The sequence below is a fragment of the Corylus avellana genome, chromosome 11 (assembly GCF_965113065.1).
Source record: "Corylus avellana chromosome 11, dhCorAvel1.hap1.2, whole genome shotgun sequence".
Lineage (NCBI taxonomy): Eukaryota > Viridiplantae > Streptophyta > Magnoliopsida > Fagales > Betulaceae > Corylus > Corylus avellana.
This window is the reverse complement of record NC_142500.1, coordinates 18,710,341-18,735,081: the sequence shown is the minus strand read 5'-3', so window position 1 is coordinate 18,735,081 and position 24,741 is coordinate 18,710,341. Positions and strand designations below refer to the sequence as shown.

Below are 24,741 nucleotides of genomic sequence, written 5' to 3'. Positions count from 1 at the left end.
GCACATTGAGTGCACATTTAACGATAAGTAATGTTATATGCTATACTTTCATTTCATTAGGCTGACATGATAGTACCTATTAGCCTCTAAAGGTTGATGGGCACTGCTACATTAGTCAAGTGAGATAAGAGTAAAATGAGAGTGTAGTATATAGCATTTCTCTTTAACAATATTAATGTAAGATGCATAAAATCATTTTATTGGTAAAATGAGAAGATGGTTAAGCCATACATGATACATACACACCCATAAGACGAAGAATTTTTTGGCATTTAATATTGTTCAATCAGTTCTATTCCTTGATGGGGGCAAAGGATATTATAACTCAATGGTAGAGTATCACTCTGGCATGGTGGAAATCACAGTAAGTTCGAACCTGATTATCCCTAAACTCAATGTAAATTTTTATATTTTGACTTGCTCTTCTGTTGTGATCGAATGAGGATAAGAGGCTTGTGAGATTTGAGATATAGTCATATCAATTTCATCTTGAATCCAATCCAGGGAGGAGAGGGAGAGAGAGCGAGAGAGAATCATTTACCATATATTGAAATCTATTCTGAGACAAAGTTTATGTAATCACCTAAAAGCATCTCCTCATAAACTGTTTTAGTAAGTTATTTACATAAATTTTGGATTGAGACAAACATATAATAAGTTCAACATGAGATCCACTATAGAGATGAGGGTAATGATCCCTTGTGCTAGGCAGTACAATGGATATTGGCGTGTGGTATTTGCAATTGTACTTTAAGCATTATGTTACAAAGTCACAGCTACAATCTTCAGCCCTATGGAAGTTCACAGTCAATGGCTCCAAAACTGTTAGATTTGACAAAATTTGTTGAGGGGTCGCCACCAACAGCAAGAGAACCATTATCCTTCAATTAATCATAAAGTCTAATGGATCTTCATCTGCAATTAGGAATTTTGAACTGATGCATTGCAATTGCAACAGGATTAAGTTAACTGTACCCGTTCTCGAAGCTGGACAAATGAGAGTCGGATAGAACGGTGAACAGTTGTGTGTCTACAAAGAGCTGCAGAATCCAAACAACCAATGGCATAAGCAATAAAATCCACATTGACCATACAACTTCAAGGCAATCTAAAAATGAAGATCACATATGTAAATAGTCTCCATTATTGATCCATTTAATTCATTACAAATCAGCTTTTTCTGGGTACAGCCTAATCTCCTACACATGGAATTCACAAACCAGATATGATAATAAAACTCAAAAGGGTATTAAATGCAGAGACTCGAATTTAACCTAAATGCCCTATTTATTTTTAAAAAAGAGATGGTTCACAAGACTTCAAGACTTTATGCTTCCTTTGAACTTTATCATAGATAGAAATGCACTTGGATCATTCAATATGTGATTATCCAAGTTTTTAAGCCTACCCAAATCTTAGTCCTCTACCTTATGATAGAGTCGATTAACAGAGTCACCTTCTCAGTTAAGCACTGCAATAAATTGTACAATTTGACATTAATGATGATCTAGAACTGGCTGAGTCCTACCCAAATTCCATCCCACCTTTTAACCACTACCTGGACTAAACCCATTAAATTGACCGTATGCATGCAAACAGGCCCCACAGTACTCAGATTCACAGGGCTTCAGATCCTTCTCAGGAGGTTTGGGGCTCTGCCTCCAAGCATCTGACCTGACCTGACCTTGCTGTGGGAATTAAAATTATTCATGTGTGTATCTGTCAGTCGGGGCTGGATGTGTGTATGAGAAAGAGCTAGCCAATCTAAATGATCTTTATGAAAGTTGCTCACAGGCTATCATATTATGAAAGTTTGCTTCAACCTGCCTATGGTGTTTTCTTGTTCTTACAAATGTTTTTCAGCAATATTGTTGACCAATACTGTCAGCCTAGTTTAGGAGTATCACCAGTTCCATGCATGTATGGCTAGGACGATTGGAAAATAGCCATTGCTGGTGATGCCACATGATAATGACGATGATCACGACGTTAGTATTACATTACTTAAGCTGAATACATGTACAATAGTTGTGCCTCATTTTGTTAAATCTCCTCATTCCTTAGTATAAAATGACTAAACTGCATTCCATAGTAACACAAATTACAATAAATTAAAGAGCCCAAAATTACCTTGATAAATGGTCGGTCTCTACTAGGAAAGGAATCAATAAAGCTATCTTTAAGAAGTAAAGAAACCTGGAAATAATAACCAAAGACTTGCATGTCAAAGAAGTATAATAAACTAGGCATTCCAAGGTATTTGCAGTGTTTTGTTACTCAAAAATTTACTGGAATGTCAAAAATTTACTCAAAAAGTTACACTAACCCTGTCATTGTTTGATTGTACATTAGTTATTGTATAAGATCTCAGATCTGAACAAAGTGACTCCAAGTACTGCTTCATGACATTCAAAAAATCAGCTGCTGCTTTAGCCTGCAAATCAGCACTGCAAATATTAGTTGCTGCCTGAAACATAAAGCATGAGGAGCAGACTATACTCATACAAGGTGGTAAAGATGCCAAAACAAGGAAGAAAATAAAAACTGCCTAGGTGCTTGATGCTACAAAAACTCGCGCTTCAGGGTGTTAAAAGAGCAAGAGAAAGCAAATTATAGTGACTAGCATTGGGAAGTGTGCAGGGAATGACAGAGTTGCCTTCAAGTGGTTTGTAGCAACACAATAACTCAACATTTACCACATTTACTAACTAAATATTGATCAGAATAATTCAATTGAAATTCATCAGCCACCTTCTAGCATTTTATTTTTAATCGTATTCAAGTTACATCTAAAACAGATGCTTCTGTAAGACTTAGGAAGTCTTGACTTGCCAAGAGACACAAGAAGAGACCAATAACTTCCAATTAAACCTTACATAATTTGGAAAATCTTAACAGCATAATTAAATGAACAAATCAGTTTAAGTTCAAACATGATCACATCCTTGCATTTATATCTCTTCAGTCTTCATCATTATTGTACTGATTACATGACAAATTAAACTAATAAAGCGAGTTTCTTATTCTAAAGTTCAGGAAAATTTCACTAGTGTTTTTTCATCATATAAAGCACGTTGCCTCTATATCTATTAATGCCTCCTAGAAATGTAGTTTTGTAACAAGAAAAACAAGCAGACTATCAAGAAGAAACATCAAATGTTTTTTAGTATGGAAGATCGTAATCACCTGCACTTCACTGCACCTATAAACAGGATGCATTTTAGCAATTGAACTTTCATGCGACAGTCTAGCATGGATTGGCCCCAGTTCAGAAACAAGCTCTTTGCGCCGGGGAAGTGTTGGCAAGTGACACATCTTCACCTGCTCAAACAACAAAGTAACAGTAAGAATACATTAATTCTTAATAAGTTTGAAAAAATTCAAACAATCATTAACGTAAATCTGTTGTAGGACCACTAAGAAGATCTTGACTTTCGTACTCTAAATTATGCTTGTCGAAAAACAAGATATATATACACGATGAACACAAGTGATACAGAATTATTAAAACGGGGCACTAGGAAAGCAAGCTAATATATTTGTTCTCGTTTTCTTACATTACAGTTTCAAGTACCTGACATTCTGCACTACAAATAAAACATTATAAGGCACTAAGAATTTCTGAATCATATTAGAACAATCTGGCATAGTGCTGGATTCTGATTCTAGTGCGACAATAAAGTGATCTTCTCCATTAGGCTACTGAAGACAATATACTTCTCAACTATATGTTGAACATATACAAACAACAAAGAAGCCTCCAAGGCCCTAACCAACCTGGTCCTTGAGCACATTAACGCGAACAAGATTTGAAGTTTTCATCTTCAGATCAGCAAGTTTATGTTCTATGCCAACCTGCAAGATATACCAACAAAAGGCCACATTGAAACAGTGATACGATCATCTAATAAACTGACCCTCAATTTCAAGTTCTCTGAACTCTGCCAATCTTAGTTTCCTAAATAATACAACACACTCACAGAAAAGGCACAAGATTCAATGTCAAGATATTAAAAAACTATATAGTTCTTGGAGGATATTTCACATAGTAACTCTCCCAAACTCCCATTTTGCTTAATATTTCGCTGAAGAAATTTTAATGACTAAATTATTAAAGTAATGCTAGAAATATTTTCATCCCATAGCTATCTCACAATACTGACGTGGCAGTCTCGACAAATTTTTGGATCAATCCTTGTTAAAAATAGAAATAAAGATCAAGTGTTAGTTGGAATTGCCACATCAGCATTGTGTGATAAAAATGTAGTTTCTAGCATTACTCAAATTATTAATGTACACCCTTAAAACATTAAACATGAAATAAAGCCAATAGAGGCATGGAACTTGCTTTAAAAGCTCATCAAAGAAAGTAGACTGCAACACGATTGTTTGTTGTTTATATTAGTTAACATACTCACAATATAAGGAACTGGAGCATCAAGAAAATCAAGCATCTTGTCTGGTAGAACCTGGAAAAATCAGTAGAAACTTAGTGTAAAGAGTAAGCAAACCAGCTATATATCAATATCCTATGTAAAAACACACAAACAACACAATTTCCCACTCTTGAAACATTTTCAAAGGAGAAAAAAAAAAAAGCAATTTAGCTGACAAAAGGACGAAAATCATGAAGTTGAGGCTCGTTTACATATTGCTGACTTTTGTTTATAAAAACAGGAAACAATTATATATTCATTTTATTTCCAATTTTTGGGCCTTCTTTTCTCTTTTCCTGTCTTTCTTTTCCTTTCCTTTGATCTTCAAAGCATGGTGGCAACGGCAACATGGATGTGGTGGAGGAGACAAAGTCAGAACATTGGTGGTCCTAGTGATATTGTGGTAGTATGGGCGGCCACATCGGTGCCTGGTGGTGGCAGCACCAGTACCGGTGGCAAAGTGGTGTTGAAGTGGTAGTGGTGATATCAGGGTGGTGGCTATCGTGAATGGCGTTATAACCTTTCCATTTTTAATGGAAAATTAAAATTCTTGCTTCCCTATTTTTTTCTTTTTCTTCGGAATTTTGTGACTGTTTCTAGTCTTTTGAAACTAGAAACATATTTTTCAAAAGATATTTTCCTCTGCGTTTCTTTTGGGAAAAAAAAAAATAGGAAAGTGAAATTTAATCAAATAAGCCTTAAGCTACTATGTCAAAAACAAGACTTCATTCTTTGAATAAAGCGCCATTATATTAGTATTGATCCCCGTAAAAGGAAACTCCAAGATGTGTTAAATCACTACTAAAAGGAAGAGATCATTTAATCAATACTTTAGCATTGTCCTTCACATGTGGGCTTAAACTCATTTTTAATAGATGAGGCCCAAAACGTGAAATATTAATTTAAATGAGGTGAATTGACGTAGTCAAGATTCGAACTTATGACTTCTGGTTCTGATACCATGTTAAATCAACACTTATCCCAAAAGCTTAAGTTAATAGGAAGAGATAAATTTAATCATTTAATCAATACTTTAACAGGATGATGATACTAACAATGTTAAACTAAAAAGTCTCCAAACACTTCCAGAAATATCAAACATTGAAAGTTCTTTAAAATCATTGTAAAGGGTGCCAAAAATCAGAAATTTTTAAATCCTATAGGAAACCTTTTCCCTGGCTGACAAAATGTTGAAAATAGCCTGAATTAACAAGTCAAGCATGTCCAACCATCACTCAGAATGTACAATCCCAGAACCCGTTCCCTCCCTCTCTCCCCCTGTGTGTGTGTATACACAGATACACATACACAAATATATTTGTGTAAATGAAACAAAAGGGTTGAGACCTTATGCTTTAAGGCATATGTCTCACCTTCGAGAAAGTAAAGCACCTAACTGCAGATATTTCCTTTAAGAAAGAGTGAAGCAGATTAACAATTTTCGTAACTGAACAGAAACTTTTGGATTTCAAATATAATTCATAAAGAAACAATCACTGGTATGTAATGCATAATTTCAAGGTTTTAGCTATATCCAAAGTGCTTTCTGTTGGCTATAATTGTTTCAAAAACAGACAATAGTGCTGGCTGAATGCCGTTGAACTTACAGGAAGAAATAAACTCTGCCACTGAAATGGCCGAATCATGGGAACAAGAGATAACACTATAGCTGATAGAACACCCTGCATTGGTTGAATTTTGTGTCAAAGCCTAAGTCAAATGAGGAGAATTCCATCCAAGTCATCCAGAATAGGAAACAGCTCCAGATAAACAACTAAGCACAAAACATAATGAAAGCAAAATATTGATCTCTGGGTTGACAATTGTTTCCAAGAACAAATCAACTTACTAGATTTGGGCACACTACTACCACTTGTTTTTCCAATAATACTCCTGCAACCAATGCCAAAATCTGCAAGAACGACCACTTATCATATTCCCAACTCACTATGAAAATGCATACTACTACTGATGAAGCACATATACCTACTAATGGCTCAAATACTAGGATGGAAGTCTACCAGTCAGATGTATAAAAACAAAGGCTTTGTGAGACTTGAAAGCAGAAAAAGTTACATTCAATTTTAATATAATGTCAATGTCATCAAAAGATTGATTTTTTGTTGCACATTGTTTGTCTTCTCTCGTTTCACTAAGAAGTAGGTACATCTAGTAAATAACACATTGTATTTGGCATTAAACCTTTATACATAACTACCTTTATCTACTAAGAAATAACCTTTTTGTACCTTTTCGTGGATTTTATTTATACATCAGAAAGAAAGCCAAAGAGCTAGTAATCAAAGTAAGGAGATGTTTTCTCCTTGAGACTATAGAAATACTATTTATGTTAGTGTAAAAAATTATTGGAAAAAACCCATACAATCCCAACCTAAAACTTCCTAGGTCAGCACCTCTATCCAAAGGGCTAAGGAGTATCCAACTATCAAATGAATAACTTAATTCAAATACACATAAAGACACTTACTAGCAGAAGTAACAAAAGGACAGATCTTTAGTATTTAGCAAGAAAATGGGTGGGCTTCAAAACCACAAAAGCCTTATCACATTCCATATATGCCTCTAGGCAGTACCATGTGATGATCATACAGTTTGATGCAAAATAATTACTAGGATATTAGTACTTCGTCCATTCCACAATTTTTTTTACCGCTCTCTCCTCCATCCAAATGCATGCTCCTGCCCTCACCCTACCGCCCCACCCCAGTCCCCAAACATAACCACCTGGTTATTTGTCAGCAGTAAAAAAAAGTAGATGTGGGATGCAAAATGTGAGCTATAAACTTGTATTTCACATCCCATGATGCAAATAACATCATATGAAATCCTTTTTTTCTTTGGACCGGATCACATTAAACATTAGCCAACTTAATTCAGACATTAATTGCCTCTCAGAAAATGTGATAGCATATTATTTATGATATCAAAGGCATCCAATTCTGGTTTCTAAATTTGCAGTGTAACAATGATGAGAATTCAAACATAAAGAAGTGCTGCACTCAATATGTTCCCAACAACCTGTATAAGTTCTCAAGTAATATCTGTCAGTTCTTTTAAGGCTTTCTACCATTTTTAACAAACTCTATATGGGTAGAATTGTTACAACTCTTCCTTATCCCACGAAATATACCATCAGAAAATATTGATCAGAAGAAAGAAAAGAACAAACAAAACTCACATGATGATGCAAGCCCAAAAAAAAATATAACTTCTACCAGAAATATTTCACAAGGAAAAAAATTATTTATATGAAGAACTACTCAAAGCAGATTCTGAAAAAGATCAACACTTCTTAACACAATCCATGCAATCGTGCTTACACTTTCAAGGGAGAGCACTCGACAAATTGTAGCAGTTGTCCATATTGATAGTGCAAGAGCATCCTCAGCAGCAGCCAACTTTGCATTAACCTTTTATGAAGTTCATATTGAGTAAATAATTTATGAAAGAGCAAAGCCTAAAAATAAACAGCTAGAAAGAACTGAAACACCTTGTGAGTGGGGTGCCAGCATGCTCTAACCAGTGCATGCCAGACTCATTTTCACACATCCTAAATAAAATAATCTAATTAAGGCATATTCCGTATAGAACACTTCTCAAACACAGCTTGGACAAAATTGCAACACATTAACATCATTTCATGTCTTTCATTTTTTAAATCAGGGTCTTCGGTAGTAATTAAGAAAGGCAAGGGATCCTTCAAGAAGAAGAAGAAGAAACATGATGGAAGTCTTTAACTCCAAGACTCAACTTTAGAAAGAGAGGGAAAAAAAACAAACTGATTCAGTTCATGGTTTTCATTTACAACATTGTTGTAAGAGAGAGATGGAAGCCTTTTAACTCCAAGATCAACTTCGGCTGTCACCTTTGTACAACTTCAGTACCCCCGTCCACGAGGTGGATGATGTAGGGGATTTGACTCGAATTATTTTTTGTATTGTAGCTTCTTTGCCAATGAAGTATTTGGGTCTTCTTTGGGAGCTTCATATAAGGCTAAATCAATACAGGATGGTGTTGTTAAAAAAATGGAACATCGTTTGGCTAATTGGAAGAGGAAGAGGCTTTATTTATCTAAGGGTGGTCGGTTAACACAAATTAAAAGCATTCTCTTCAATCTGCCTAATTATTATTTGTCTTTTTCCCCCATCCCCATAGGTTTTGCTAACCAAATTGAGAAACTTCAAAAGGGACGTTTTTTCAGGTGGAGTTGGTGATGAGTTCAAGTTCCATTTAGTCAGTTAGTCGAAGATTTGTTCTCCAATGTGCTCTAGTGGTTTGGGGGTCATAAATTTGATTCAATTTAACCGATAATTTAGGACAACAAGTAATTGAGAAGAAAGTTTGAAGAGAAAGAAGAAGAAGTTGAGAAGAGAAGAGAAGAAGCATGAGAGAAGAAGAAAAGAGGTAAGAGGGAAGAAGAAAGAAGCACAAGAGATAGAAGAAACGATGGAGAAGATAGATGACAACACTCGATCAAAATTTTAATTCATCAAAAGCTACTAATACAATAGAAAATCAGGTTTAAATAGACTAGGAATTAAACCCTGTCCCTAATTGTACTTAGGTTAATGGTCCAAAAGGTAGACATTTGAAGTAAGATCCTTTTATCATGCTCTATGAACTCCCGTTGGCTCCCAACTTTCTTGGAAGAGTATTTGGAGATTTCAGGCTCCTTCGAGGGCAGCGTTCTTTGTGTGGACAGCAACATTAGGGAAGATCTTAACTTTGGATAACTTGAGGGAGATGAACGTAATAAAGGTGGATTGGTATTGTATGTGCAAGAGTGGAGATTCCATAAATCATCTTCTTCACTATGACGTGGTGAGAGAATTATGAGTTTCCATCTTCCATCTTTTTGGTGTAGAGTGAGTCATGCCTAGAAGAGTGATAGAGTTGTTGGCTGACTGGAGAGGTCAGTTGGGAAGCCGTAACATTTTAAAAGCTTGAAGGTTAACCCCTTTTTGCTTAATGTGCTGCATTTTAAGAAAGCAAAACACAAGAAGCTTTGATCATAGCGAGAATTTGATGGTAGAGCTACCGTTATGTTCAAATCCTTTTATGCATGGGATGACAAAGTACAATAGTCTCACTTTTCTAGTTTTACTAAATTGTTGGACTTGTGTTCTTCTTTTTCTCCCTAATATGAGGCTTCTCTTGTAAACTTCATGCGTACTTGAGTTGTACCACTTTGAGTTTTCTAATCAGATTGAATTACTTGTCAAAAAATAAATTAGGAATTAAAGACATGATCATCAAATTGTGTGAGTGGGCATGTGATGCAGTGTCTGTGTTTGTGCTTCCTAGATGATCATTAACCAAAGAAATACCTCGGAAGCGTCAAGCGAATCTAAATTATTTTCATGTAAGCCAAGGAAAGCAACTGGAGGTCGCCTATACTCAATAGGCTGTAAATGCTCAAGAGGCTGGAAAACTAATTCACTTCCTCGTGTGGGGAGAGACAAAGTGTGATATCCACAAACTATCTGGAGCAAATCATTTTTATTCTCCTGTAACAAGAATACATAAGACAAAAAATATCAACAACAGCAACAACGAGAATGATCAAATGGCAGTTGAACTACAACATACAATATAAAAATGTGTAAAATGGGAAACTATGATAAACTAACCTTAGCCCATTCCATAATTAAGTCATCTCCAAAAACTCTTTCACAATTCATAAAACTTTCATAATCGTCATCCTCCGATGCGGTGCTTCTAACTGGACTGCCAAAAAATAGCAATATATTACTGAAATTTTATCAGATATACACTTTAGAAGCTAGCAAAAATGACAACTATCAAGTAATCTGACACAGTCAAAGCAAAACAGACGAATTAGAACAAAGATGATAAAGCATTTACTTAAATGAAAGTTGCAGACATTTATCAAGTACTAGCCATAAAAGGATCAGATCTGAGTTTCACTTATTTCAGTCTGATCTTTTTTTTATAAATAATGTATATTAAAAAACACGCAAAGGAACGTAACTCATGTACACAGGAAATATACAAGAGATCCCCTACTAAGTAGAGAAAGAAGCACATAAAACAAAACTAATAGTAGAATAACTATAAAACTACCACCTGAATAGGGATTCAGAACTCCCAAGACGCTCCAGTGCGAGATTCCTAGAGGAAAACAATGTCCCTACCTCCGGAGAAGTTTGATCATTTTCATAGGAACCCCACATTCTTTCCAAAGGTTCTGAACGAGTTTCCAAGGCCTCAAGAGCACACTCATCAAAACATTGTGAATTCTTACTACCATCTTTGTCTATTTCCCTAACTTGGCTCAAATCTGAAGCCTCACTGGCGGTAACACTTTCAGGGGACTGAGGTTCCCATATCTTTAATGAAGAGGGTGGGATGTCATCATCAGGTATAATTCCTGCAGCAGCAGCAGTAAGGGCCAGTGCATTGTCAACAGGTATAGCAGAAGCCATCCAATGACTATAAGACTCCCTCTCAGGGGAGTCAACATTCCCATTCATATGATCATGTAATTTGGTTACTGAAGGGACATAATGAGTGAGAGTCAGTTCACTAACAAACTTTGTTATTCGATTCAGACGCTCCTGTGCAATGATACTGCATCCAGATAAGTAAAATGTACTGAATTGCATTGGATATAGAAATAAAACATTAAATTGTAGTGTCTCTGTCAAATACCAGAGGCAACCAATGCTTCTAAGTTCTAAACGAATTTCAGCTAACCTGTTCAACATCTCATAGTGTAACTCAAAGAAAGGAACTCTTGTAAGCACACAGTAGCAACGAGGTGCAGAAACCAAAAAACGCCTGCATCCTCCAGATGGATGAGAAAGAGGTGATGAGAAGCCTAAGATACCAGGTGACCTCTGAACAATTTCAGGAACATGTAAACAAACACCATAAAGTGTTGCATTGTCTGCCACCTGATCAAGGGCACATGAAATTTTCAGCAACCATCTACCCTTAATTCTTGCAGAAACCATGACACTAAAAAGAAGTTAAAAGCAACAAAGTTTCACACTAGGTAACATCATACAATTATATACACCAGAAGATCATATTTTCTTTTTTCTCTTATAAGAGCAAAAAGACTACATAAATTCATGATTGAAAATATTGCGAAGTGTCAAAACAAGACCAGATACTTGTCAAAAAATGGTGCGTGTGATGCAAAGAAGGAATAGATAAATGCAAATGCATAGAGAAAATCATTACATAAGGATAAATTGAACAGAGTGGATTAAAAATGGCTTCATTAATACCGGCAACAGTGTCATAAATCCCAGTCATGTGAATTAAGGTCACAAGGAATGAATAAATAAGACAAAATAATTAACATATTGTAAAAGGAACAGAATAACTCAGATATACAAATGAACCGAGGAAACAAAAGGAATAGTTACCTTAAGTGAAAAAATAAATGCTAAATCATCTCTGCTTAAATGCTCCTGTTGAGAATATTTGAAAAGAAAAAGGCTTAATAGTCATATATAATGGTGAATAAAACATAAAAATGGCACATCAAACTGCGATAATTCTACAAGAAGATGACTAGGAAAGATTATCTAGAGTGCCATATACATGATAAATAGCAACAAGGTAGTAACAGCTTAAAGAAAAAGTTTAATTACTCATATATAATGGTGAGAGAACATAAAATTAGTGTACAACTTGCAACAGATTCTACAAGGTGACTGGCTAAGAGGATATCAGGGGCTAGATACATCATATATAACAACATTTTCTTTTCTTTTTTTTTTGATAAGTAAAAAGATTCGAGTAAACATCATATATAACAACTCAGCCAAAAGGTTGACAAACATATATATGGTCACCTCTAAAGTAGTAAAATAATTATACGTTAATGACTATGTTTCAATTGTTACCATTTGAATGATTCTAGATAGTTTATTTTTTTCTAATTTGATTGAGAGAAAAAAAAAAGTTACAAATCACCTAAAAGGGGCACAACCCAAGTACAGAGAGAATACTAACGTTGTGCTCTTAGAGAGAAAAAAATAATAAGAAAAAAAAAGGTAAGAAAGTAAAAAGAAAGATAATAAACAAAAAACAAAAAGGATAGAAATTAAGTCCTAAAGTATAAGGCACCAATAAAATCCAAAAAGAATCTACACCAAAGAGAAGTACAAGATAGCTATGATACAAGGATAAATTGAGACCCAGGAGAAAAGGTATAGAGAAATCCCATTTTCGTCTCCCCAAAAAATTACTGCTTCTCGTTTCAACCAAATAGCTTGCATCAAAAAGGATTTCACAGGCCTCCAAGCAACTAGATAGTCAAATCATCGCTACAAACGCAGCTGTCTAATTTTTTTTTTTTTGTTTTTTGATGAGTAATAAAAATTTATAGAAAAAAAAAGGGCAAAGCCCTCATACACGAAAAGTATACAAGAGAGCCAAGACCCTAGAGGCTAGTACAATCTAAAAAGCAAATCAAATCTTACAGATTTTCTGAGACAAAAGAAGGAACATATACGGAAACCCAAGCCAAAAAAACCTCAAAAAAGGGGATTTTTGAAAAAGCACACTAGGCTCACTATACTCAAAGAGACACTGATTCCTTTCTCTCCAAATGCTCCACAATAAGAAAGCAAGAATAACTTTTCAGATGGCCTCTTTGGGGTGACCCCCGCCCTTGAAAATTCCAGCAATGGAGCAACTCTAGGATGTTACTAGGCATGACCCAAGAGATCCTGAAAATGTTAAGAACTAAGTGCTAGAGGTCAGCAGAGGATGAAAGAAAGAGATGAAAGAAAAAGGACTAAAGCTCCACCAACATCCTCTCGCAGTCCACAAAACTTTTATCATTTCTTTCCCTCCAAAGACACCACAAAAGGTAAGAATGCACTATCTTCCGCACAGCAACACTTTTAGTGCTACCACCAATCCACCAACAAGCAAACAAGTCAACGATTCATCTAGGCATCACCCAAGACCGCCCAAAACAACTGGAAAAAAGCATTCCATAAGGCACAAACAACCTCGTAATGGAGGAGAAGATGGTTTACGAACTCTCCATTCCTCTTGCATGTACAGCACCTATTGACCGCAATAACATGCAGTTTCCTAAGGTTGTCCATGGTAAGGATCTTCCCTAGGGACGCCAATCCAAGCAAAAAAAGTTGTCTCACTCCAACTGAATACAACAAATTGAAGAATGAGGCAAAGACATCCACCTCTCAATAATGAGCCGCACTAGCAAAGTTTACGTTCCACGGTTTTTTAAATTTTAGCCCCTTTTGTATAGATTATCATAGTACAATGTCTAATAACTGAACCAAATGAACAACTTATCAAAAAAAAACACAAAGGATGAGGAAAAAATTCATGCGCCTTTGAAGGGATAGTATAATCTTGCAAACAAAAACATCACAAGGATCTCATGAAGCAAAAGTTGATGCCACTAGCACATAAAACCTGATTACACTGAGACGAGGCACTGGCGCCGGCAAAGAGTAGCCATATTTCACCTGGTATCATATTTTAAACTACTAATATTTCCTCGGAATTAAAACCAACATGATTTTGTGTGTACAAGCAGAGAAAAAGTTAATGAAGAAAGAGGAAGGAGAAGAAAGAAAGAGAAAGATAGAGCTCCAGGGGTTCTCCATACTTCATAGTAATTATACTTCACTAGATACACTCCAACTATAGATATATTGCTAATAATGTGCTCTATCGAAAAGAACATATTTTGTTAACGGAAAGAAAATAATTAGGAACAAATAGATGTCACAAAGGTAGGAGCTATTCATAGTGCAGGGGAAAAAACATTGGTGTGCCATACCTGTCCATAAACAAGTTCATTTAACTCACTTAGTGATGGAGTCCTCTCTATCAAACGTGCCTGTATTATGACAATCTTGAATGAGCCAAGTGTTACTAGTAAATGAAAGTTAGCACAAAGTGACTAATAAATGAATGTTAGCACACAAAAATAAATAAATAAATAAATAAAAATAAAAATTAACAAGATGCATGTTAAATATACCTATTTTTGAGTAAATACACATAGCATCACAGAGAATCAGCAAGATCATACCTTAACACCTCCAGGAAAACAGAAGGCAGCTAGATCCTTTGGCCGCATTGCTAACCTCTTTCCAGGAGGATAGTTAAATAGTATCTGTAGATAAAAGATAAAACAATAGGAATATATGTCAGCCGATTCAAAAGTATAGCTGGGCCAATATGAGAAGAGAACCAACAGATATTATTGTTCAAGATAGATAAACCAAAAAATTTCTCTCTCTCTCTCTCTCTCAAGCTAAATTGATCTTAAAAAGAGATCCTGAGTACATAAATGTGAAAAAAATAACTTGACCAGTAAATATCAGGTAATAGTGTTGAAAATAGGAAGGAAAAAAAAAAAAAGTCCAGGAAAGGATTTAGTCATGCAGTCAACCTGAGGTTCCAAGGTTGGAATTGGAGGCTCCCGATGCTGCAGCATTTTAACGTCTAATATCTCAGAATTTGCCAATTCTAACTCCCATTTCTTCCTTTTAGCAAATGCATCCTCCACAACTTCAAGATTAGCATCTGGATGAAGCCCAGCAATAATAAAGTGCTCAAAGAGTGAGGTAGGCTCCTTATATTTTACATGGCCCTACAATAATATCCTCAGATAATTTAATTGAATAGGCAGATAAAATATGATACTTTTGGCAAACATATTAAGAGATAAAAAAAGCAAGCAGCATTGTCAGCTTCAGAACAAAAATGTCCCAACTATGTCAATTACATGACATAGAAAGACTTAGATCACCTCAGAACAATCTCCAATCTTCATACTTTAAGTAATTTGCACCTCAGTAAGGACAGACTTGCATGTATGAGAGTAAAGAAAATAATATGATGCACATACGAGCAGCAGGTTTTCATTGAAAGAACAAATGAGAAATCAGAAGATGTGATTGAAAAGAGAAACACTAATAGTTCAAAGTCCAAAAATGCTCAACAAAAAGTCATAATGTTACCATAGATTAAATTCCTTAAAAAAAAAAAGAATAAGTCGCACATTTTTTTGTGAAAACACAGAGGAAGGCTGGAAGAATTGGACATATAATGTGGTATTAACAGACATTATAAAACTAAATGATTCGTACCAAATGACAATAAAAAGTGGCGTTTCCAACCCTAAACGTTTTGCCAAAGCATTAATAATTGTTGCACTGGGCATTGTCATCGTATATATCTGATGAGCATGGGTTTTACCAACTCGTTTTTTCTTGTCTACTTTTAAGGAGTTATTACTTAAGAAAGAAAGAAAAAATATATTATCAGCTATTGTTCTCCAATAAAATTAAAGACCCAGCAAAGAAATATATTAGAGAGAAGCCACGGGTGGCATAAAGCATTGACAGAAAGACCTTGAAAGCATCATCTTAATTATGTAGTAAGGAAGCTCCATCTCCTCAATAAAACCAGTTCTTCCTCTTCTTCCACATGTTAAATCAGAATTTGTCCTAAAAGCTTAAGCTGATTGGAAATGATAAATTAAATCATTTAATTTATATTCTAACACTCTCCCTCACGTGTGGGCTCAAACTCTCTTTTAATAGGTGAAGCTCAACACGTAGAATATTTAATTAAAATGGGAGGTGAATAATGGAGACAAGGTTCAAACTCAGGACTTCTGCTTTAATACCAAGTAAACAAGAGAGAAAGAAAGGGAGAGAACAAAAACTCTTATTCTATTATATTTTCCATACAGTTTGCATGGGCTTAAATAGGAGAGAATACAAAACTAAATATGGAAAGGAAATATTACAATCAAATCATATTGCAATCAGATCAAGTCTGAATAAAATCAAAATAATAAGCATAAATCAAGGAAGATCATAGCACTCAATAGTTTCCATCTTCAACACCATATACACTGTACCAACTCAAAGGAATAGCTTTCCAGGAATTAACACTCCTACCACTTGAAGACTACCTCTCTAGCTAGCCATCAAATCCACCATTGATAAAGCTATGTCACCAATGACACACAGAAAAAAAAAAAAAAAAAAAAAAAAAAAAAAAAAAGCAAAAACAAAAACAAAAAACAGAGATAAAATAAATCCTAGAACTAAAGAATGTACCCATAGGCGGTACTTAGTATCACCAACACTTGGAACACCGACAAGTGGTAAAATGACCTCTCTTGATCATATTTGCCACTATAAGAATATGCCTTAAAGCTTTAATGAACATGAAGAAGGCTGTCTTCAAGTGAACACCAATTCACAACTACCCTTCCAAGGGAAAACCTTGCTCTAACTTTGCTGATGAAGTGATAAAATGGCCTCTCTTGGTCATATTTTAGCCAGATAAAATGGCTGTATTCTCCATTAGCTATCAATAAGCTACTGGCCAATAGTATATAAACATAAACAGGTGAGCTTGAAGAAATAAATAAATAACAGGTTGGCTTATTCATTCTTTCTATTCTCTCTAATGGTGAAAGTTATTTTCTTTCTCTGTCTCCCCTTTTTTTCTTTTTTCCTAAGGGGAATGTCTGACCTTCGCAGACTTGTATAGTTGTATAGCCCTTCTTCCACCTTATAAAACTATTTTAACCTAAATTAGAAATTTCCTATTCAATACAAATAGTCAGAATCTAGGTAAACAGGGAACCATGATACAACTTTGAGTAGATTTTTCTAGAATGAAAGTGTAAGAAACGGTAAAAAGCATTGTAGTAGAGTATCCTATATGTTCATTCAAGATCATTAAAAAGAATATTAGCCCCAGTGAAAGGGCCAAAATATTGATTTTTAAGTCTAAATAACAGATTATAACAGAACATTGACTGTAGAGATTTTACAAAAAGCTGTATTCCAATGAAAATATTAAACACTATTCAGTTGTCAACTTCTACAATTTTTTTAATATGTAATTTAACTTTTAAATAAAATAACTAAAGATATGTATAACTCCCCATGTGCTAGGGCTGTGACCTCTTCAATTCTTTGAATAAAGTATTACTTATCAAAAAATCATTCACTGTAAGCAAAGGTCTCTCGGACCAATTAAGCAAAACAAACTCCAAAACATAACAAAGTGCAAGGTATACACGTCGTGGGTGGCAATATGAATATAGGAACATATATTGATGACTATGCTCAGGAAAACCAAAAAAAAAAAAAAACAAAGAGAGAGAGAGAGAGAGATGGATGATTACTACTTCAACATCTTCTCAACCAAAAAAGATGAAACTTATAATTCCAAGGCAGTGTCTCAATTACAACTTAATACTACCTGTGGTATTACATATCAGGTAGACAATTAGAACAACAGAATTCTGGAACATCAAACCCCAATTCCTTGAACAAGATCAAATTTAGTTGCAAATAAGCTAAGAACACACAGGAAATACATGTGAAAACTGTTACTAATTACTATTCCGATGCACATGATAAAAGTTAATGTTTCCATAAACGCCCACCATATTGATTTGAAATTTTTACAATCCCAGAGAACATACAAACAAAGTAACCAGCCAAGTAAATTATCGAAAACAGAATGCAAACTATTAATATAAAATACCATAGATTTTGACTGAAGTTGATACCACTGGCGTTTGTGGTTCGCCAAGACCTCAGGATTGAAGCTCCGCCGGTAATCTTCTTCACGAGAATCGCTACCCCATTTCCAGGCCTTCTGCATCTGACTCTTCAATCTCTGAAAGCTACTATTACGTCTGTGAACTTTAGTCACAACTTCGCTCTGACTGCGTCTGTGTCCCTGCTCCGGCCCCATTGGTGGGAAGTTTGAATGACCGGAGTACACATTATGCAGTGCTTCACCGGCCACTCTAAATGCCTCCTCGGATAAATGATGCAATGCCCACATCGGCGACGGAGGCCGCTCTTCGTGCACTTCGGCATCTTCCTTTGTATCCATTTTTAAACACTTAGCTCATCTTGTTATGCTCATTCCACCAATGAATCGCACCTTCCACCCCATTGCACTAGACAACCCGAAAACCAGAAGAAAGCCCGCATCTTTTCATTGAATTTGACCGATTCTACAAGATATCGACCTAATTAAGCAGACCCAAATGAAAAATAATCCAAACTTCAAATGGGTTCTCTTTAAATCTTCATGATCCTCAACTTCATGAATACCCAAATCAATAAAATATTCAAATATGCTCAAGATATCCAGAAATTTATCTCTTCGCCACGCAATATAAATGGATATCAGAGCAGCCTGTTGGCACAAGAACAAAAACAACGCAGAAATTAAACGCAATAATGCAGAGCATAAAAGATCAAAATCAAGCATTAATATTTCCATATATTTCATAACGTGAAAGATTCATAATATAAAACCGAAATGAAACATTAATGACGTAAATTGAGATTAAATAAATGCATCAGGAAAATTCCACAACTTTGAATATTTGAGACAAATTTGAGACACGTTCTTACCACTTTTCAGCTTCTCATATCTTGTTCTCATGAGAGAGAGAGAGAGAGAGAGTTGCTAAAAATAGAAGGGATTGCTGGAAAGGGAAGAGAAGGTTAAACACGAGAGAAGGAGGTCTTGTAGGCGAACTCTGCTTCTGGTTCTGGACAAGAAAAGAAAAGACAGCTCAGGTGGGAACCGCAACGGGGCAGATACAACTCAGAAGGTAGGAACCGTAATAGAGCAGACATATCAGGGACCTCCCCAAGTTTCTAATAAATATCACCAGGTACCCTGGACTGATTTTCCCAACAACGTGCATAGCTAGAAAGAGCCAAATGGTTTTACTAGGTGCAAAATAAAAAAGTTAAAATAAACATATATATATATATATATATATAGAGAGAGAGAGAGAGAGAGAGAGAGAGAGTAAAGTAATGATAGAAACTAATGTCCAAGTTGATAATTGATGAAATGAATTAAGTAGAAAAAATATTATTTGTCAATTTAATTAGTGAGTGGCCGACTTATCAATCATACATCTTTTTTATTAGCTCACCAATTATGAAATTACACCTCATTTTGTCAATGTTTTCTATATATAAACCAATTTCACCAATAATCGTCAAATATTTGGTAAATATAGGTGTTGATATAGTGATTGGATGCCAACCGTATGAAGGAAGCTGAAAAGAGGACAAGGTTAAAGAGGAACCATAATCTCTTGGATTAGATTAAATTTTACAGATTTAATGGTGTATATGTTGTCATATCTAACATTAGAACTTCCAAGGCGTTACATTATTCGTCATTTTTGGTTGACGGGAAATTCTTAAAAGAAAAAACTAAATGTGTATTTCTTTTTCTACCTCAGAGGGACTTACTTCTTAAATATCAATCATCTTCATTTTAAGTGAAATTGAGTACAATCGTTTTATGGTTTAAATTAATTTTTACCAATTCAATGGTATTTTTGTTGTCACACGATAAATATATGTTGTCATGCTTAGGAGGGTGTCCGAACCATCTCATCCCAGGCCAGCCGATGGGTCTCCATGGAGGAAACCCACCTCCCATGGAAATTCATATCTCATTTCCTGGCAAATTTTTTATTTTTTTTCAAATTGAGTTGATTGTTTTTTATATTTAATTTAGTCTATTAAGTTATTATATATCTAAAATTCATGTAATTCTCACACATACGCATTTTTAACTAAGCATATACTTATCAAATATATTTTAAAAATGCACGTAAAAATCATATCTTGAAATATTTTGTATAATATTTTATTATCAATCAGCCATCATTGTTGATTTGTTGTTATTATTATCCTCGAATTTCTCATTCAAACATTCACACGTAAATTGCTCCAATGATAATATATTATTTACCTCTCTATAATTTTGGCCATCGTTATTGAAAATTTAAAAGAGAATGTTGAGATTTGAATCCAACAATGGAGATCGTGCACAAGACCTCCCCTAACTTCTTTAAACAATCGCTTTCATGCACGTGGTGACATGCGCATTAGCAATGATTTCATACACACACGCCAAAGTCAAAGGTCAAACGCAGTAAAACCCTACAAAAAAGGATAAAGTATTATTTAAAAGTTTAAATTATTTACTTTAAATTATTAAATTCACACATATTTTTAAAAGTACGTGATTCTTATAATTTTAATTATTAATATGATTGTAAAATAAAAATGTGATTTATAGTATTTGTTAGAATATATTTTGATAATCACCATAATTACTGATTTGATATATTTTTTTTCTATATATATATTGATATTATTCTGTAATATTGTACATTAATTCCATGATTGTATTTCCTATTTTGTCTGGCCTTATTCAACTATAAATAAGCTCCATTATATACAGTTCAAAACATACTGAAATACAATATTCAGTTTATTCTTATATTCTCTAGTATTCTTTAGTTATTTTAACATGGTATCAGAGCCAAATGTCACAACTATTTTTCAGTTTATTAAGAATGCTAAAAATTACATTTTTATTTCACAACTATTTTACAATATTGGCGTGACAGTCTCATCCAACTCTTAAATAAGTAATTGCTAAAAAAAAATTCAAAAAATGATTGGAACTATCACGTCAATATGGTTGGATAAAAATATATAGTATATATCATTATTCTCAATCTAATAGAATTAAAGAAAACCTTTAGGTTTGGAGAAAACTTTGTAAGCAAAAAAAAAAAAAAAATACCAACCAAGCTCATAGGGAGGCCAATGACATATCTGAAAGCTCAGGGAAGTGTCTGATATTTATCCAAAATCGATGTATATAATTAATTAATTATTACTTGATTAAACAAAAAGGAAAGTAGCATAACTTCCATTAACGAGAAAGTGGTTTGACTTTCAAACTCAACGTGTCGAAAGCACCTATCGAAACCGTTAATACAGTGGGCTCCACGCTTTTAAATTTGTGCAGGTACAATCTGGAACACAATCCTCTCCACTGACTTCCACTTGTGGACCGTCCGATCTGCATTTATAGTAGGTGTTAATTGGGGGTTTAAACTTCAACCCACATTAAAAGGATGACAGAGGAATTGATGATTTCACTCTCAAGCTGGGCGCGTCCTTTACACGCTCTAAGTGAGAAAGATGATGAGAGAGAGAACAAACCTCTTCCACGGAGACTGAGATTTGGTTGCAATGAAAGAAAATGACAGTTAGTCATTGCATATGTAATAATGGATAATTTATGTAAGAGGGTATTCGGTTTTGATTTTGTACCTTGGGGCAATATAATAGTCATGGGTGGCTCGGCTACCTCCATATCGGTCGCAGGGGTAGCCGAAATCACCCTCAAGCCCTTAAAAGTGGTTTGTTCACCTCCAAAATCCTAACTTTTTTTTTTAAGGTTTTTTTTTTTTTTTTTTTTTTAGCATTTTGGGGTGACCGGACCACCTTCTTTTCAGTTTTTATTTTCTTTTTCTTTTATTTTTTTAATGGTTTAAATTTTTTATTTTTGTAATAATTAATGAATAATATATTATTTCTTTTAAAAAATTTATTTTTTTATTACGTTGGACGATCTCAGCCATCCATTTGGAACTACTGCAAGTTGGTAGTTCCAAACTACCACATGTAAGCCTCTCACTGTAAGAGGGTATTCGGGTTCCATTTTGAATGTTGGGGCAATATACAAAGTGGAGATCACTTGTTCCCACATTACATATAATAGACTATTCTCACTGCACTTGATCGAATTCATGTATAAAATGAGTGTAAATTTGCGTAAGGTACTGATTTCTTTTGTGCTGATCTTACTAAAATATTATTTTCTATAAGAAATTGATAAAACTTATTCAATTTATTTATTTTGAAAGTTTTTGAAATAAAATGTACCTTTCAATCCTTTTACTATGAATATTCAAATTTGACTACCAAAGAATAAAATTAGATGGGGTTCATTTTGTTGGATGTAATAAGTTATTGGCATTATAGTTTGAAGGCTTTGTCTTATTGCAATATAAATAAACATTTTGGATAATTTACAATGAAATATTTACATATAAACCATACGTATGTGTGTGATTAAGACCTTCGTGCACATCACATCTTATCTCATGGTGGGAAAGACAGAAAAGAAAAAGAGACAAAGGTGAGTGTTGTTTACTAATGCATGCAATGCGAAGAAAAGGTGTGGATATGGAAGCGTTGAATCTTATGCAGCGGTTGCGCGTGAATTACTCCGAGGTTGCACATGGTTGTCGCCGTCCATTTTTCGATTAGTGTTCCCTTTCTGTTCTTTTAAGAATTTCTGGAAGCAGTAACTTCATCGGAAAGATTCTCCAACACAAAAAGTGCTTTGGGATATTCCCCTTTTTCTTATGGATTAATGTGATGTTTCATATTATAAATTACTAACAATTCATATAGATAATTATTATTAATTTCAATCTATTTGATTTTGTAGGGAAATAAATTTACACTACAAGCTTACCAAATTTTGGACGGTCAAAAATAGGCCCACAAAAATATTAATTAATAAGTAAAGGCAATTAATTAAATAGATATATATATTCCAATTAGGACAATATTAAAATAAATGATTCCCCTTCAAAGTCTACAAGAAAGATGAGCACAATTCCAACTCAAGCTCCTAGGAATCCCAATTCAACTCGGGCAAGGATAACTATTTAAGATTATCTTTACAATATAACTATTCAATATTATCCCCGCATGATAGCTGTTAAGTTCTATCTCAACTATAAACACCCAATACAACTCAAATAAGAAAAGCTAGTTCAAGCCTACTTCTACAGCCCAAGCCTATAAATAAGCCCATACACAAGGTACTAAAACATGTTGAATAATCTACTATCTTCTCATATTCTCTATCAGAGCTTCATTAGTCCCTTTGAGCGTATTGAATTATTGTGCGCCGAAGCACAATATTTCTCTTAGAAACTGTTTGACTTTGGTATTGAAGTGTCCCCGGTTCCCTGAAGACCCCCTTTGACAATTACTCTTTTATAGTGATTTGGAGTGCATGACGACGACGTATTGCAGATCTTGAAGACCTCGAAGAAAGTGCATCAACCGTGTTGAAAACTGTTCTAATAATTTGGTGCCGTATGTGGGAACCAACTGTTAGAACAGTTTTCAACATGGTGGATGCGCTTTCTTCCGAGTCTTCAAGATTTGCAATACGTCGTCGTCGTACACTTCAAATCACTACAAAAGAGCAATTGTCAAAGGGGGTCCTCGGAGGAATCGAGGACACTCCGATGCCAAAGTCAGATAGTTTCTAAGATAAATATTGTGCTTCAGCACACAATAATTCAATACCCTTAAAGGAACTAATTGAGCTCTAAGAGTGAATATGAGAAGATAGTAGATTATTCAAGATGTTTTATTACCTTGTGTAGGAGGCTATTTATAGGCTTGGGTTTTAGAAATATGCTTGAACTAGCTTTTCTTATTTGAGTTATGTTGGGAGTTTACTATTGAGATAGAACTCAATAGTTATCATGTGGGGATAATATTAAATAGTTATCCTGTATAGATAATTGAATAGTTATCCTTGCTCGAGTTGAATTGGGATTCCTAGGAGCTTGAGTTGGAATTGTGCTCCTCTTTCTCTGTAGACTTTGAAGATGAATCATTTATTCCAATATTGTCCTAGTTGGAATTTATTTGTCTATTTAGGCCTCGTTTGGTTCGCGGATTGTCTAGTCCATTGGAAAATGATTAGCTACCACTGGGAATAGATTAGCTAGTCCTATTCCTTTGTTTGATTGTAACGCTGGAATAGACTACCTAATCTCATTCTTTCGTTTGGTACAATGCAATATGTTGATGAATAGAATCGTATTATGATCTTATTTCCTAAAATACCCTTATAATATAAATACAATTTATATTATTAAGGACTTTCATTCTTTTCTTTTTATTGAAAGTTAAACAATTTTACTATAATTTTTTTTTAGCTATGTTGTCACGTGAAGAAATGAGAAGCTGTTGCATAAGAGTTGGGAAGCTGAGGGGAAAGGCAGCAGGAGCATGACAGTTAATTCTGTTAGGAGGCATTGCAGCATGTGTATAATAGAAGCTGTTATAGTAGTTGTTGGTAGTTAGTTGCAAAAGTTGTTACAGTTAGTTGTAAACAATTGTAAGCCTAATTGCCTTGACTGCTAAGCTTATATAAGGCTGGTTAAGTGCATGAAGGGGATCTTTTGGAGAGAAGTATACAAACATTGTATGGAGATTAGCCATCTCGAATTGGCCAAGTTGTTCAATAAGAAGAAGTCATCCATTTTTCTCTCAAAGTCTCTTACTTACACTCTTTCTCTTTCATTTTCCTTTCTAATTCTGGTTTGGCAGTAACT

At 34.6% G+C, this 24,741-nt stretch overlaps 1 protein-coding gene across 2 annotated transcripts; it reads right to left on the bottom strand.

Annotated features, from left to right (window-relative positions):
* Window positions 1-562: 562 nt before the first annotated feature.
* On the bottom strand, window positions 563-19,107 carry LOC132166562 (DENN (AEX-3) domain-containing protein). 2 transcript variants are annotated; one of them, XM_059577403.2, is made up of 19 exons: window positions 18,893-19,105; window positions 18,006-18,671; window positions 14,878-15,078; window positions 14,515-14,598; window positions 14,260-14,319; window positions 11,855-11,899; window positions 11,175-11,374; window positions 10,545-11,048; window positions 10,088-10,184; window positions 9,785-9,964; window positions 7,778-7,867; window positions 6,286-6,348; window positions 6,044-6,118; window positions 4,419-4,469; window positions 3,778-3,855; window positions 3,187-3,321; window positions 2,327-2,434; window positions 2,131-2,196; window positions 563-1,040 (listed from the first exon to the last, which is right to left on the bottom strand). In XM_059577403.2, the coding sequence occupies exons 2-19, from the start codon at window positions 18,360-18,362 to the stop codon at window positions 966-968; spliced, it is 2,469 nt and encodes an 822-aa protein (XP_059433386.2). In that variant the 5' UTR covers window positions 18,363-18,671; window positions 18,893-19,105; the 3' UTR covers window positions 563-965. The 2 variants fall into 2 exon arrangements, with proteins under 2 accessions (XP_059433386.2, XP_059433387.2); XM_059577404.2 differs by lacking the exon at window positions 6,044-6,118 and having other exon boundaries at window positions 18,893-19,107.
* Window positions 19,108-24,741: the final 5,634 nt, after the last annotated feature.